Source organism: Rhynchophorus ferrugineus, unplaced genomic scaffold, assembly GCF_030347505.1.
Source record: "Rhynchophorus ferrugineus isolate W39M unplaced genomic scaffold, kcgeb_rfMv2 rfM4, whole genome shotgun sequence".
In the NCBI taxonomy this organism is placed as follows: Eukaryota; Metazoa; Arthropoda; class Insecta; order Coleoptera; family Curculionidae; genus Rhynchophorus; species Rhynchophorus ferrugineus.
In genome coordinates, this window is record NW_027472583.1 from 5,328,561 (window position 1) to 5,342,783 (window position 14,223).

Consider the following 14,223-nt stretch of genomic DNA (forward strand, 5'->3'; position numbering starts at 1 on the left):
TCATCAATTAATGATACAGGGGATTGACAGACAAAAATGCCAACATGTTTTTATTGAAATTATAGATTGTCAGCTAAAAATTAAACCAAATGTTCAGTGTTTTTAAAACTGAAACTTAACAATAGCTCTAATCCTGTGGATTCATATTTTTTTTAATTAGAATAAGAGCTGGGGTCATTAAAGTGTCTTTCCAAAAGGTGTCTCTTCTTTTCCAAAAGTTTCTAGATGCTAATAACTCTAATATTACACAAAATTTAAAAGTGACTGTGTTGTTAAAGAGAGATAAAAATAAGGTAAAGTACCTTAGAAGAGTCGGGGGTATAAAAAAAGATGGACAGGATGAGAAGTAAAAAAAAGAGAAACCTCAATATTGTATCAGTAGAAGAATACATAAAAATGATACAACTCAGTTAGTAGGGACACTTAAAGGTGTGGGGTAAAGAGAATATGAGAAGCAAGAACAGAGAGGAAAAAAATCAGAGGGCAACCTAACCGAAACATGGAAGAATGTTGAGAAATAGTTCAGAAGAAAACTGAGCAGAGACTAAACATATCGAAGGAATTTATACATGCAGAAAGAGAAAATAATCCCTAATAACAAATTCTTCTTTAGGCTTTTTAACGATTTTATTTCATAGTATTAGATTTTTTTAAATGAAAGTGATAAAGAAAATATTCATTGGCCAATAATTCAGCTGCTTCAATTTATCTATGAAGAGCCTATTATGTGGGTAAAACACAGTAAGATTTCTATGAAGTCCATGAAGATTTAGTGTAGACTTTTCATATATAGGGTGTATATTGAAGTTTTTCGTTTTTGGTAACTTAATGTTGTTCAGAATATAGTGCAGGTTACATACGGATTTTATGCTGAAGGGCCATTTTTCTGTTGAATACAGCGGGTGGTCAAATCAGATTTATAACAACCCCCCTTGGTGCCTTTTTTCAGTTTCAACCTACAAATTCGCGTTTCTATGCACTTTTTCTATCTTCTCACTATTCGAACCAATCTTTTTAACTGCAGATTTCTTCAAATTACAGAAAATAAAAAAATATATGTGATGCTGATACAAGGTATAGTCTGTTCAAAGTTTTTTTGTACATGAGAATCAGATGATATTTTCCTTCTCATATTATTATAGTTAATAATAGACACAATGCTGTCTGATTAGTTCAAACGTATAATCCAGTGAGCTTATCAAAGTCGTCCAGTTGTCAGACTTATGCAAAATTCTTGAAAACAATAGTAATAAGAGGTTATAACTCTCACCTATAAACTATCGTGGCTGTACAATTAACTGTAGTTTAGGTATACTATAATGTTAAAATAAATTATATTTGATTAACATTTTTGTTCAATTATTTTAGTTAGATTAGAATTTTGTTGTATATCAAGGCCCAACTGAACTAAGACTCAGAGTTGATGCGACAACATTGTGACCTTTTGACGTCACAAATTTAGATGACGTGTGTACAAAATAACTTTGAATAGACTATAGCCAATACTTGAAGTTTATATTGTTGACTCTTGATATTTTCTTTCATTGAACTGAAGTTGTTTTGTAGGCTTAATTTTATACTTAATGATATACAACCAATAAATAAAATGTTATTTTAGATTGAATAATGTAACGTACCAATTATAACCTGACACCAATTCATTCGACTTTTTTATTAAATTTTTTGTAGAATTATACATTTTAATAGTCTAATAGTGTGAGTGGAATTTGATGATATTTCTTTGTATTATACAAACAAATACTATAATTTGAATTTATTTATTTCAGATATTCGTTAAAGCACAATTCGACTATGACCCTTTAGAAGATGATCTAATACCCTGTGCTCAAGCGGGTATCGCCTTCAAAACTGGCGATATTCTACAGGTAAAAACACTGTTTATTACTGTGGTCAAAAAATAGTAAAACTCTTGGAATAAAACACAAACTATTTTTACACATTTATTTCGTCCATTGTAGGACTATGGTGATTTAGGTAATATGGTAATGTCTCTTACATATCTATAGTCTCCTCAATCATTTTAAAATGTCTTTGGAATGATTATTGATTTTGGACAGTAGCGGAGCTAAATCAACCAAGTCGGTTACGAAATGATATTAGTTCAGTTTACCTCCTATAATGAAGTTTTCCCAAGAATAACTTTACTAAACAATGTATAATGCTCAAATAATATTTTTTCATGATATTCCAACCCAGAACACTGAGTTCATAATGAGCAGTAGCACAATCATCAAAAATAGACGTCAACATCGCCTTGATTTTCTAGTTGCTTTGACGTGAATGGTACAATCATCATAATGATGCATCTATTCACGTCTTAATAATTATAAATTAACCATTTATCGAAAATATCGATTAATTTTGGTATCGAACAAGTGGAGACCGATATTGTCTGATACCAAATTGTTGTTGTCTGTGTTATAAACTGTTAGTTGACTATTTTTATGCAGAAATTTTTTTATTTCCATGACATACTTCTCATTGGTTGATACTGAAAGTTTTCACAGCCCTCTTTAAAAAACGTATATCAACCCAACACACTTCGTCTGAATAATGCACCAAATGGCACCCCATTTCTAATTTCTCTGCTTAAATTTTGTCGTATTATTTTCGTTAGTAATATCTCAGTGATTTTATTAAACTTACTATCTATACAATTACTTGTTAAGTGACCAGTATTATCATTCTAAAATACTACAAACCTAATATAATTTTCTTGTTGAAATATTTTAAATTCCATCAACTTATTTACGCTTATATTAATGTAAACCAGTTCAAGAGATTTCCTCTTGAGTCTTGCCCAATTCTGGACATTGACATTTTTTAGAAATCTTTGTGCATGACGAAAAGTCGACACTTTTATATTCTTCACTTTGTTATGCAACCGCTAAATCCGTCCGTCCAAATTGCTCTTCTTGTTACAATTCAATATGTGGTTGATATATATCTATTAGAGCTTAAAGATTTGTTCATATAGCAGTACATTGTATGTTAACAGGGCAGAAATTCTTCAAAATATTCGAAATATTCAGATCTTTCTACTATTATCTATAGATTTCTTTCTATATATGAGCTTTCTAGTGTATCTATAAAATTGACGTAGACAAACAACCAATTGTTCTCCATTACTTCGACCAATTATTAAATTGATTTAATGACGTTTGCAGTGTCATTACTATTCCTCATAGTCTTTACCCATAGCCATTATGGCATTTGACCCTGTTGCTTGTTTCAGTTAAATCTACTTTTATTTGTTTCAATTAACATGAAGGGTCCATCCGAAAGACATTAATCATTATACAAAGTACCTGGGAAATATCTTGCAAAAGTAAGCCCTTCCCTTCACAATTATCAAAATCCTTCACCATATCATGAAAAACGACATAACAGATTATCATATGACCTTTCAATTATATCTATTATTCTGTCTATTGTTGAGCGACTCTGCTTACAAGTGGGTCGAGCACTGTTAGTAAGCTTCAGTCTTAAATACTGCCAATAAGAACATTAACAAGTAAGATGAGATCTCATTTGGTGGCTTTTTGGTTTTAGGTATCATTATCACTTCTGCTATTGTCCATATCTTACATGCTTTAATCCAAAAGAAGCATTAGTTAAATGGGTCGAAAGAGTTTTACTATTGCTTCATCTGGAAGCTGCTTTATATTTTCAATTACAACCAAATCCTTTTAGCGTTAGTTCGATTTCCATTGCAGTTTCTTCTGGGTTAGTCTATATTTCGTGGTCCTAAAATCTCTATATTTTATGATAGGATTCACCCATTTATTGTCTATAAGCACCAATTTTATAAAGAACTGTTATCGTTAAAAACCCCTAGCATTTTTTTTGTCTCTTGACCATACAGTAATACATCACACTAATACATACATCTTATTAATACGTATTTATCTTTAGATAATCAGTAAAGACGATCACCACTGGTGGCAAGCACGAAGAGATCAAGCGGGCTCCGCAGGATTGATCCCATCGCCCGAGCTGCAAGAATGGAGAGCGGCCTGCGCCGCCATGGAGAAATCAAAACAGGAACAAGGTACTTTCCCCACTCACGCACCTCTAGGGAGTCTTGTATCAACCGAACCGTTCTTTTAACATTGGTTCGCATTTTAAGTGTTTTATTTTCTAGCAGATCATGAACCAGGAACATGCTACTTTTCCTGCACACACGTACTAATTAATGTATCGTTTTAGTTTCAGTTATTATTTTGAATGAGTCGCCCTCTATACAGGTAGTAAATCATATAAATCCGCGGGTGAATCATTAGCATAAAGCGCCTGTATATTGTGCAACGTTTATTCTTGGGTTCGATGTTTTTTATTTTGGCAATCTAACCAAAATTCGATTACTTGATTGGGTGTTATGCATGCGTATAAGACTCTTCCTTAAATTTACTAATTAAATGCTGGAGTCGGAACTGATATGAACACTTTTTGATTAACTGTTTCAGTAATAATCTTTAATAAAACAAATAAAATAAGTAGCACCCTGTTTGTTTGGGCCAAAAAGTAATTTTGTTATCAAGTATTCAAGTCTATGATTTGACATTAGTTTGTTACCATAAAGCTACTTTTGGAGACCCACGGACAGATAATAACTAGAGACTCGCTCTGGTCAACTCAGTGAATAAGATAAGCCATTCATATTTCATCTTATGTAATTTTACTGTCAAGAGAAATGCTCTAATGCAATCCAACGTTTAAATAAGAATACATCCTTAGGGTAGTTATATCTTGCCAAATTAACTTTAATATTTAGTAAGCAAACGAAATTATTTTTGTTTTTCATTATCTTGATAATGTCAAATAACCAAAGCAAAAAAATACTTCGAAATTTTACATTATTTTCTGTATTACTATATATACATCAAACCGATGTTTTTTCAGCACAATACTTCATAAGAAAAAAAAATTCTACACATTAAAGGATTTATACCTATTAATTATGATTTATATATGACCTAGTTTGTCTTCACATACCACTACTTTTATTTTCCAATAATCAAAGAGAAATAGAAAATCCATAGTTCATCATAACACTCCATCAGACAGAAAGCCCAAATAATATGTTTCTAATACTGTTTCAGTGCTTCAATGTTTTTTAATTCCTTTTCATATTAAAAGATTAGCACTAATCATCTGGCAATAATTGGTAGACTTTCCATAGACATCTGGTATCTTCATTACAAATTGTCTTACAATGATTCTCATATTGTTTAGATCATTAGCCATATTACTTGTAATTATAAAAAAATTAATGATTTATTAGATTATTTGGCTCAGCAATAAATCAGCAGGCTTTGAAAGTAGTAAATTTATCCGATTCATATTAATCTACAGAAGTACAGAACATTACATACTAAGAATATAAAAATAATGATTTTTCATATATTGATTTCTATAATTGCTCTTTATTTCTTGATAATTATAAATAAATAAACTATAAAAGTGTTCATGTAGACGACTTCTCTAAATTATACATTGTAATTATATAAAAACTCATATAAAGACTTGTACAATAATCTCGAGCACTAAAATACCGATGTAGCTTCTAGAAAGTATTAACAGCGATAAGTATCCATCCGATTTGCCACGGTATAGCTTTTCTAGAAACTACACGCCTGTAAATTGTAATTGTTGTGATATAAAACATTTCTGTTGTACTTACCAACTCGGCTAGATCTGGAAAAAGGATGTGCATCACACGCCAACGGCTGTGATGGCTCAACAGGTATAGGAGTAGCTTTAGACTATATAGTAGATATGTGTTATTGGTTATTGTTCAACAATGTTCCCGTTTTTATTTAATGTAATTGCGTATATTGGATCTCTGAAAGTAACTTTGTTGATTTAGTTTTCATTTTGAACATTATTTATTAACAATGATAGTTATTGACAATATTTCTGTCCTTCATTATTAACAAGTTACATACCCTGATCAAAAATAGTAAAACTAAAAATCGTGTCGTTGAGTATTATTAATTTCTTCCTCAGGATGAAACTGTCGAAAAATGTTATTTGAGTGTTGGCCTTAATGAAGCCGGCAAATAATTAATAAGTAGTAATCAGAAGGAGCAAGGTCTGGATAATGCGATGGGTGGGTACACTTCTCCTTTTAATATTTTCAAGTATTTTTTCACCAGTTTTATAACATGTGGAGTATCCAATATTTACATGTTGAAATCGATTACCTTTAATTGTATTTTTCTTCAAATTGAAATAAAAAAGTAAAACTTTTCACGCAAATGCAATTTACTCGGTACAAATTCAGAAGATTTTTAGACAACTTTTTTTTGAGACAACGCACATTTTTTTTCACACTTCACGAAATAACACATACTGAAGAGTGAAATTTTAACTTGAAGTTGGTTAAAAATATACCCTATGCGATTTAATACACAGTAACATCATCTATTGTAAATCCTTTCGAATAAATATATAGCCGTAATATAAGAAACATAAATAATTTAAGGAAAAATCAGGTAAGAAGTGAACAAGTGAGTAAATCTTCCCTCTCTATCAATATAAAAAGCAATGATGATTTGAGCAGATACGTTCTGCCTGTATATATAATCATAGTAATAGAGATGCAACTCAATAGGGGACTCTGGCGCAAAGTTTTGCTTTGCCCAGCATCCAGAGGGAGCCATAATGGGCCATTCAGGTAATTTGATTGGTCAATTTAAATCTCCATTATAGCACCTGTAAGAAAAATATTTTGACATTTGATTGGCTCATTAGTAATGTTTGGCACGTGACAGCCTTGACGTCATGTTTAATTGACCAATGAAATTAAAATTTAAAAAAAGTTCTAAAATAAATTTATTAAATTAAATTCAATTAAACATACATATAAGTATAATATTTAAAAATAAATAAATATAAATTATTGAAGCCTATGAAGTTAAATCTCTATTTCTCTATGTATATAGTCTATCCAATAAAACAGCCAATTCATGTCATCAAAATGTATGACGTCGGCACGTAGCAATGTTCATGTCACAAAATGTATGACGTCGGCACGTAGCAATGTTCATGTCACATCAAAATGGACTTTTGGTTTACAACATTTGCCGATTTATAACCTCGAATTATTAGTATCACTAACATTTTGAGGAATTTTATTTGAATTTGAAAAGATCGACCGGTACCAAAACACAAATCGAACAAATCATATGGTAGTTTTATTATATAGAGTAGGTGTTTTATTGGAAGGACTATATAAGGTTGGAGTAAAAGTAATTTCACTTTTTCCTAATATTTGACCTTAGAGCGCCGTATCTCTAGTAATACTTATTCAGCGAAGCCATACTATGCGCGATTGAAAGGTCGATATCCTATGTATAAAGGTAGCAATGTTTGCTCACTCAATCACAAATTATTGTTTGTATATATAAATTAAATATTGTTCAGAAGCCAGAAAAGTTATTTTTAAAAAGTAAATGAACACACTATCACTTTGAATAAATGATCCAGTATATGCTCTTTTTTTTCAGGCAATATCGTTAAAAATCTGTGTAGCATGCTTTTTTTAGACGATACAGCTTCATACCGCTTCCTGACATGCTGGTATAGTTAAGTCCGTGGCACATGCTTGATCCAATAAATATAGCCTTTGGTCTGTGCACTCGATCGATCGAAACGCCCATTGATATTTCGTTTTCTTTCTTCCAGTCAATTGCTCAATTTTCGGGAGGAAGAAGAAGCAGTACAAGGACAAATACTTGGCCAAGCACAACGCAGTTTTCGACCAATTAGATTTAGTTACCTATGAAGAAGTCGTCAAATTACCAAGTAAGTAATGTGTGAGAGACGTTGATTTGATTGGTGGCGTTATATAATTGCTTACGTGTTTGTATCAGAGATATCTATTGGTGCAGATCCGAAGTATCATTATGAAATAAAAATTAATATGATGTACACGTTCAGTTGATATCTTTAGAGTGTCTACTATTTCATTCAGTTTGAATATACGGTCATTCAAAATCATTTTATGGATTTTTTAAATGTTTTCGTTTTAAATTCACAAACTAATGATCCGATAGCTGTCAAATTTATACACGCATCTTTTGAGGGTTAGGTCTAACTAAAAAACATATGGAACTTTTCAATTGACCTGTCAATTTATATTCTAGAATTCACAATTTAACGTAAAATTTCACTTGAAACTCAATTTCAAATTTAACTAAGTTTACTGTCTATTATTTTAAGTTTATATATTGTATCATACCACCATCATCATTTCATAATATCATTTCCATCAACATGGAACAATCTCAATTCATTCAATAAGAGCAAGGAATGCAATTCAAATCGATATGCATTAAGCCTATGTGTAGAATATACACTCATAAATTCATAGCTATATTCTTTTAATATTTCATATTGTCCTTCATTTATTATGATTCACAGAAAATATTCTTTCTTTGAGAAAGGTAGGTACCCAGAAACTAAGATTGTGGGTTATATAACAAACATCCTGTATTTTTGATCCCATTTACCTATGCTTCAACACTTTTACGTTTTGTACCTGTTAAATTCAATTAGTTTGCTTGCTGAGTATTCTATAAATCTTTAAGAGTCAATAAATCTACTCTTTTTAAATTTCCACTGCTTAAATTATAGCTCAGGTTTCATGTAATATAGCATCCATTGGAATTTTACCAGCTAGTTTGGCTGCAATCATGTTTTTATCTGATTTTAATAACTCTCACCTCTCACTCTTTGATACACTCTTATGAATTCCTGATTGATTACGGTCAAATTTAGAATTAGTAATATTTTTATCAAAATAGAAATTTCCAACCGAGCCGAACTTCAATATATATTTTATATGATGCACCAGTTGTGATTTTGATTGAATTATGTGTATGTTTATGTGTATGTCTATTACTAAACAAATTAGAAAATAAACAATAGTTATCATAGAAATTAGGACAAAATAAAATAGTAATATACTTAAATCATTGTATTTTTTATGTTTTTTCAAATAAATGAGCTTAAGTCGTAAAACTTGACCGTAAACAGCTAGAGTGCTTTTCTTTTTCATTTAATTCTGTTAAGAAAATTAAAGGCGGATGTTATAAAACCCCGCAAAGTAAAGACATAAACCGAAGGATGTCCATAAAATTTGTAACTATTCATATACTATGTGTAAATTTAATCACACAGTTAACATTAAAGGTGTTATTTCATAGAAAGAAGTAACTTTCTTTTTGAAATCCTGGGCCTGACATATAGAGGACGCTACTCCTTAACATAATATTTTTAACCTTGAATCGGCACGTGTCAAGATTTCAGGACAATCTGACGTTTATTTTAATGTTGCAATGTTAAAGTTACAAAATAATGGATAAAAAAGAACTTTGCTTTTCTGATTAAACATTATTCTGTAACGAAAAGAATGCTATTCAAGTTTAAGTAATTCATTCGGCAGTTGGATAAAATAATTTTGCCCTATTTTAAGTTGAATTTGTGTAGGACAACGGTGTAGATGCAACAGCAAATAGCAGCGTATTTGCTGACTATTTTATTTGTTTAATGCCTAGGTACGTTCGCGCACAATTATTAAAATCCATTAAAAGTGTTAGATAACCATTATTTGCTGAGGATGCACAGTCATATGTCGTGAAACCATCATATAGTTTAGATATGGCCCACAGTGACTACTGACTTTTGTAGGCGTTAAAAGAATGCTTCAAAAAAAAGGTAGCTCAAATTATCCATAGAATATATCATTATTTAAGAAGAATAAAGTTGTATTTTGTATAAAATTTGTTGAATTTCGTTTCATTTCATTCCTTTTCAACATCGACCCACTTACAATAAAAACAAATTCAATCGTTAATGTATTGAGATAGCTTCAGCAATGTAAGCTCTTTCTTCGATTTTGCAATTCTCTGATATTTTTTGTATTTCCAGTGACTGATCCAGCTTTTCAAAGAAAAACGCTAGTGCTATTGGGAGCTCATGGAGTAGGCAGAAGACACATAAAGAATACCCTCATAGCTCTACGTCCAGATCAATATGCTTATCCCATACCACGTAAGTAAATTATTTAATTTAAAGGAACAATCTTAACTCATAACAAAGAGGCAAAGTTCATTTACATTTCTTCTCAGAGTGTGCCTCTATGAATCTTGGTTATCAAATATTCAACTTATATGATGACATAAGGTCGAAATGCCCTTCTGACTATTCACTAAATTTCGAAAGCATTGTTTTGACAAATGTCTAAAGCTAAATAGCAACCATCTGTTGTATTTGTGTTGCAGATGGCATTTACCTCAAGAAACAATAACAAGATTATTCTCTCTGTTTTATTTCACCTTCAATTTAGTAGAATATTTCTTTTTGTAGTTTACTATTTTCATGATGAGCTTATCTTGAATAAACGTTAGTTCACAGAGCATGCGATGCAATGTCGCTGTCAAGTGTGGTTAACTTATCACTCATAAAATTGTATTTACCGATTTCCTCTCTCTGCATTTTAGATACAACGAGACAACCCAGGTCAGATGAGGAAAATGGTCGCAATTATTTCTTCGTCACTCACGACGAAATGATGACGGACATTGCAGCCAATGAGTATCTCGAATATGGAACCCACGAAGATGCCATGTATGGAACAAAGGTAAGAGCAAGTTCCATCGGAAGGGATATTATCAAGTCATAATATTACAAGAATTCAGTCGATAAATTAAATCACTGAAATAAGTATGTTTAAATTAAAGAAAATAACAAGAACTAGTAACATAAATTTGTTTTTTATTTCACTAAATATTCTTACAGTTTTTGATACATTTCCCTGCATTGTTGCTAATTCAATTCATTGTCGAAACATGGAGGAGAGGAAACCGAATATTGCGAAATATTCATTCATTCCATATGGATTTTCCAACTTGTTTCGTTATTTCAACAAAAGAGCCACACACTAAAACGCCTAATGGGTATACGGTTTTAGCTCGAGTGCTTATACATAGCTTAATACTAAATACGTTCGCTAACAGAAAAAGGAGAAACTAGCCTGTTTTGTTATATTTTTGAGAAGACTAAGAGTATGTTAAAATTAAAAAGAAACTATTATATTGTATTAGCTGTTTGGAATGTACAAAAAATTTAGAAGTGGAAGTGTTTAAATTAGAGATTAGATCATGGTAATTTGAAAGGAATTGTAGCTGTATGAAATTATTTGAAGTAATGTATAATTTTATGTAGCATTTAAAATAAAATCATTACTAATACTAACTATAAAGTATTCGATTAAATTTTGAGGATTTTCTTTGTAGCTTTGAAGCTTTATTTAAAATGAAAGTATTCAGAATCATCGTTAGGTACAACTTTTACATTACATCCCTTTTCTCTGTGAAGTAACAACAATAATCATCTATCATGTTGATATTCCATTATCCCTGCTATTGATAACAGTTATCTTTTAGTTCCTGATGAAACCTTTAAGACTCGTTATATTATTATTCAGTCTATCACAAGCTTCTATAATTCTATAGTTACGGGCCTTCACATTACCTAAAAAGCCAAATTGCAACTCTATATATGATATCAAAGCCTTCTTTTTCTTTGTACTCATCTTTGCTGCCAAATTAGAATAAACTAAAGTTTTATGATGCTCTTTAATTTTAATTAATAATTAAATTAATTTAAAGATGCTCTTCTTTTCAGTTATTTTTCTTGAAGGCCATTATTTTCTAGGCCAACATTGATCCCTTGCTTTGTGGTCCCACTCACCTACAAGTGTCATCAGCTGTATAGTTAATTTTCTGTATATAATATTAAATTTATATTTTATTTCGTAAGTTTCATGAGTTCTATGAGCAACAGACAATGAAGTATAAGTATTCTCTTTATGTAACAATATATATTCTAAACAATGGATACGATACTATTGGAGATTGGTAATACATATTTTATATAAATCTTAACTTTCTGCACTTCTTCTTTCCCTTGGCATTACAATAAATATATAAAGGATGTTTTGATAATAACGAAAACGTATAACATTTTTTACCATTTCAGTTAGACACGATAAGGAAAATCCACCAAGAGGGCAAGATGGCGATCCTCGACGTTGAGCCTCAGGCACTGAAGGTGCTCCGTACCGCCGAGTTTTCTCCTTACGTTGTTTTTATTGCCGCTCCGCCCCTGCAGAATATCGCTGACGTAAGTATTTCGCTTTCTTTTGTTATTTTCTTTCAACAATACCGCCAGCTTTTTCATGTAAATGGGCGAGGACGAAAGAAAAACTGATAACCGTAATTTATGTATGTACATTTACAAGAATAATCCGTAGGAAAAAATAATACAGCCAAATTGTTTACGTTTATATTTAAAGTACTGTTAGATTCTTCGAAATAACAAAGGAACGTTTCGCAATAGTAAAAATATTGACTGTTAAGACTTTTTTAGTCGGCCGGAAGGCACTTTTGTAAGACTTTTTCAAGATTTTCCACACTGAGATATAGAATTGAGAAGTATTTTAAAACTATTTTAATACAATTTAATGTCCGTCTTACAATTAAGAGTCCGTTAATATCATAAAGTATTATATAGAGTGTTAATACATATAATTTCAGAATTTTCTTAAGGTGTGTGGCGTGGTTTTAACACAGAGGCCTGAAAACGCCATTGAAACTGAAAATTGTGGAACAGATAATTAAAACGTTTAAATTGTATTATATACATCAGAAAGGAAAAAACATACCAAAAAGTAACTCTTTAAAGAATAGTAACAAAAAATTAAATGTATGATATATGTCAAAATTTCTGCTGTACTCTTATTATGGTAAAATCAAGTAGTTAAAGAGACAGCTTAAAGATCTTTTAACAATATAATAAAACAATTATGACATACTATCTTTCCTATAAAATCAGTCTCAACTTGTTGGTCTACGAATTGTATTATTGCATTTTGTATTGAAAAAACGTAAGAAACCGCTTTTTTGATTGAATATCAAAAACTGGTCTCAGTGCCTATATTGGTGGGACCACGCGAAACATTTCCTCAGTTTTGCCTATATAAATTAAACTTCTGTATAATACTCTACGATTAATATTTAAGTTTTAATATATGTGATCAATAGATGGTCCCACATCATAACCTCCTTCACCTAACCTTAACGTTTGGTTTAAAAATTACAGTTTATTATTTTTAGTTGCTATAAAAGTTATTATTTAGTTATATATTTTTTAGTTATAAAATATAAATAACACAGTATGGTGCTTAAGTATAAATAACCTAAATTACTACTAACAAAAGCCAAATATTTTCGTTCTGACAACTTAGGTTCCTTCAACTTTAACACTAACGCTATATTAAATAAAAGTATTGCTTACGAGCAAATGCAGTTGTTTCAAATTCAAGGAGTCTAGGTAAAACCGACTTGATTTTGTATAAAATAAAGTTGAAGGTTGCCAAGAACAGCAAGCAAGCAATTCCAAACTGGAACAAATCAAAACTTAATACCGACGATTTACTGTAGCAACGTTCCGATACAAAACTGCAATTTCTATATAAGCTCCGTATTAATTCTCTTCTTGTTCCGTTTGGAATCTCGCCAAACAAACTTGAATTTATTTCCGTCCGAGTGGGCTTCCTTTGTACGAAATCGCTATTCTTCTTCTCGGATCTCCTCGACTAGAAAAACGGCCACCTATTAAGATCGCAACGGAGAAAAGAAGGCGAAATACAGCGAAATTCAATTATTGCTTTTGTCCGATTTGAATGGCGATATTGAACTGTTAATTTTTCTCGATTTTAATTAGCACTACAAAAGAGTCCAATTTCAATGAGACTGAAATCATAGAAAAAATTTCGACGAAATTTCCACAAAAATATAATGTATCTCAAAAGAACCTTTATATTTACTAGCATCATATAAATAAAAGCACTTTAAGCATCTTTAAGAATATCATCTATAAACTTCACTTTAATCAATCTTATTCTTGCCAAGAATGTTCATTTTATTCTTTTTGTCCATATATGACAAACTAACCATAATCGTTTCACTAAAATTAACGACAAATAAGCTAAAGTCCAGAAATTCGACGTCATACATATTAGGCATAAACTAATTCTGAACTGAACTGATCAAATTCCCTCTACTTATTCTAGAATATTTCAACCAATATAGCATCTATTGGAATTTTAGCAGCTAGTTTGGTTGCTATAAT

At 30.9% G+C, this 14,223-nt stretch overlaps 1 protein-coding gene across 6 annotated transcripts in view; it reads left to right on the forward strand.

Annotated features, from left to right (window-relative positions):
* Positions 1-14,223, forward strand: part of CASK (peripheral plasma membrane protein CASK) — a 244,720-nt gene that overhangs the window by 226,626 nt on the left and 3,871 nt on the right. For 3 of the 6 annotated variants that reach the window (XM_076404464.1, XM_076404465.1, XM_076404467.1), the window contains 7 exons: positions 1,788-1,886; positions 3,937-4,072; positions 5,717-5,767; positions 7,711-7,830; positions 9,958-10,080; positions 10,530-10,669; positions 12,070-12,213. In XM_076404464.1, coding sequence (XP_076260579.1) covers positions 1,788-1,886; positions 3,937-4,072; positions 5,717-5,767; positions 7,711-7,830; positions 9,958-10,080; positions 10,530-10,669; positions 12,070-12,213 — 813 coding nt within the window. The remainder of the gene's footprint in view (positions 1-1,787; positions 1,887-3,936; positions 4,073-5,716; positions 5,768-7,710; positions 7,831-9,957; positions 10,081-10,529; positions 10,670-12,069; positions 12,214-14,223) is intronic. The other 3 variants (XM_076404466.1, XM_076404468.1, XM_076404469.1) reach the window with 1 other exon arrangement.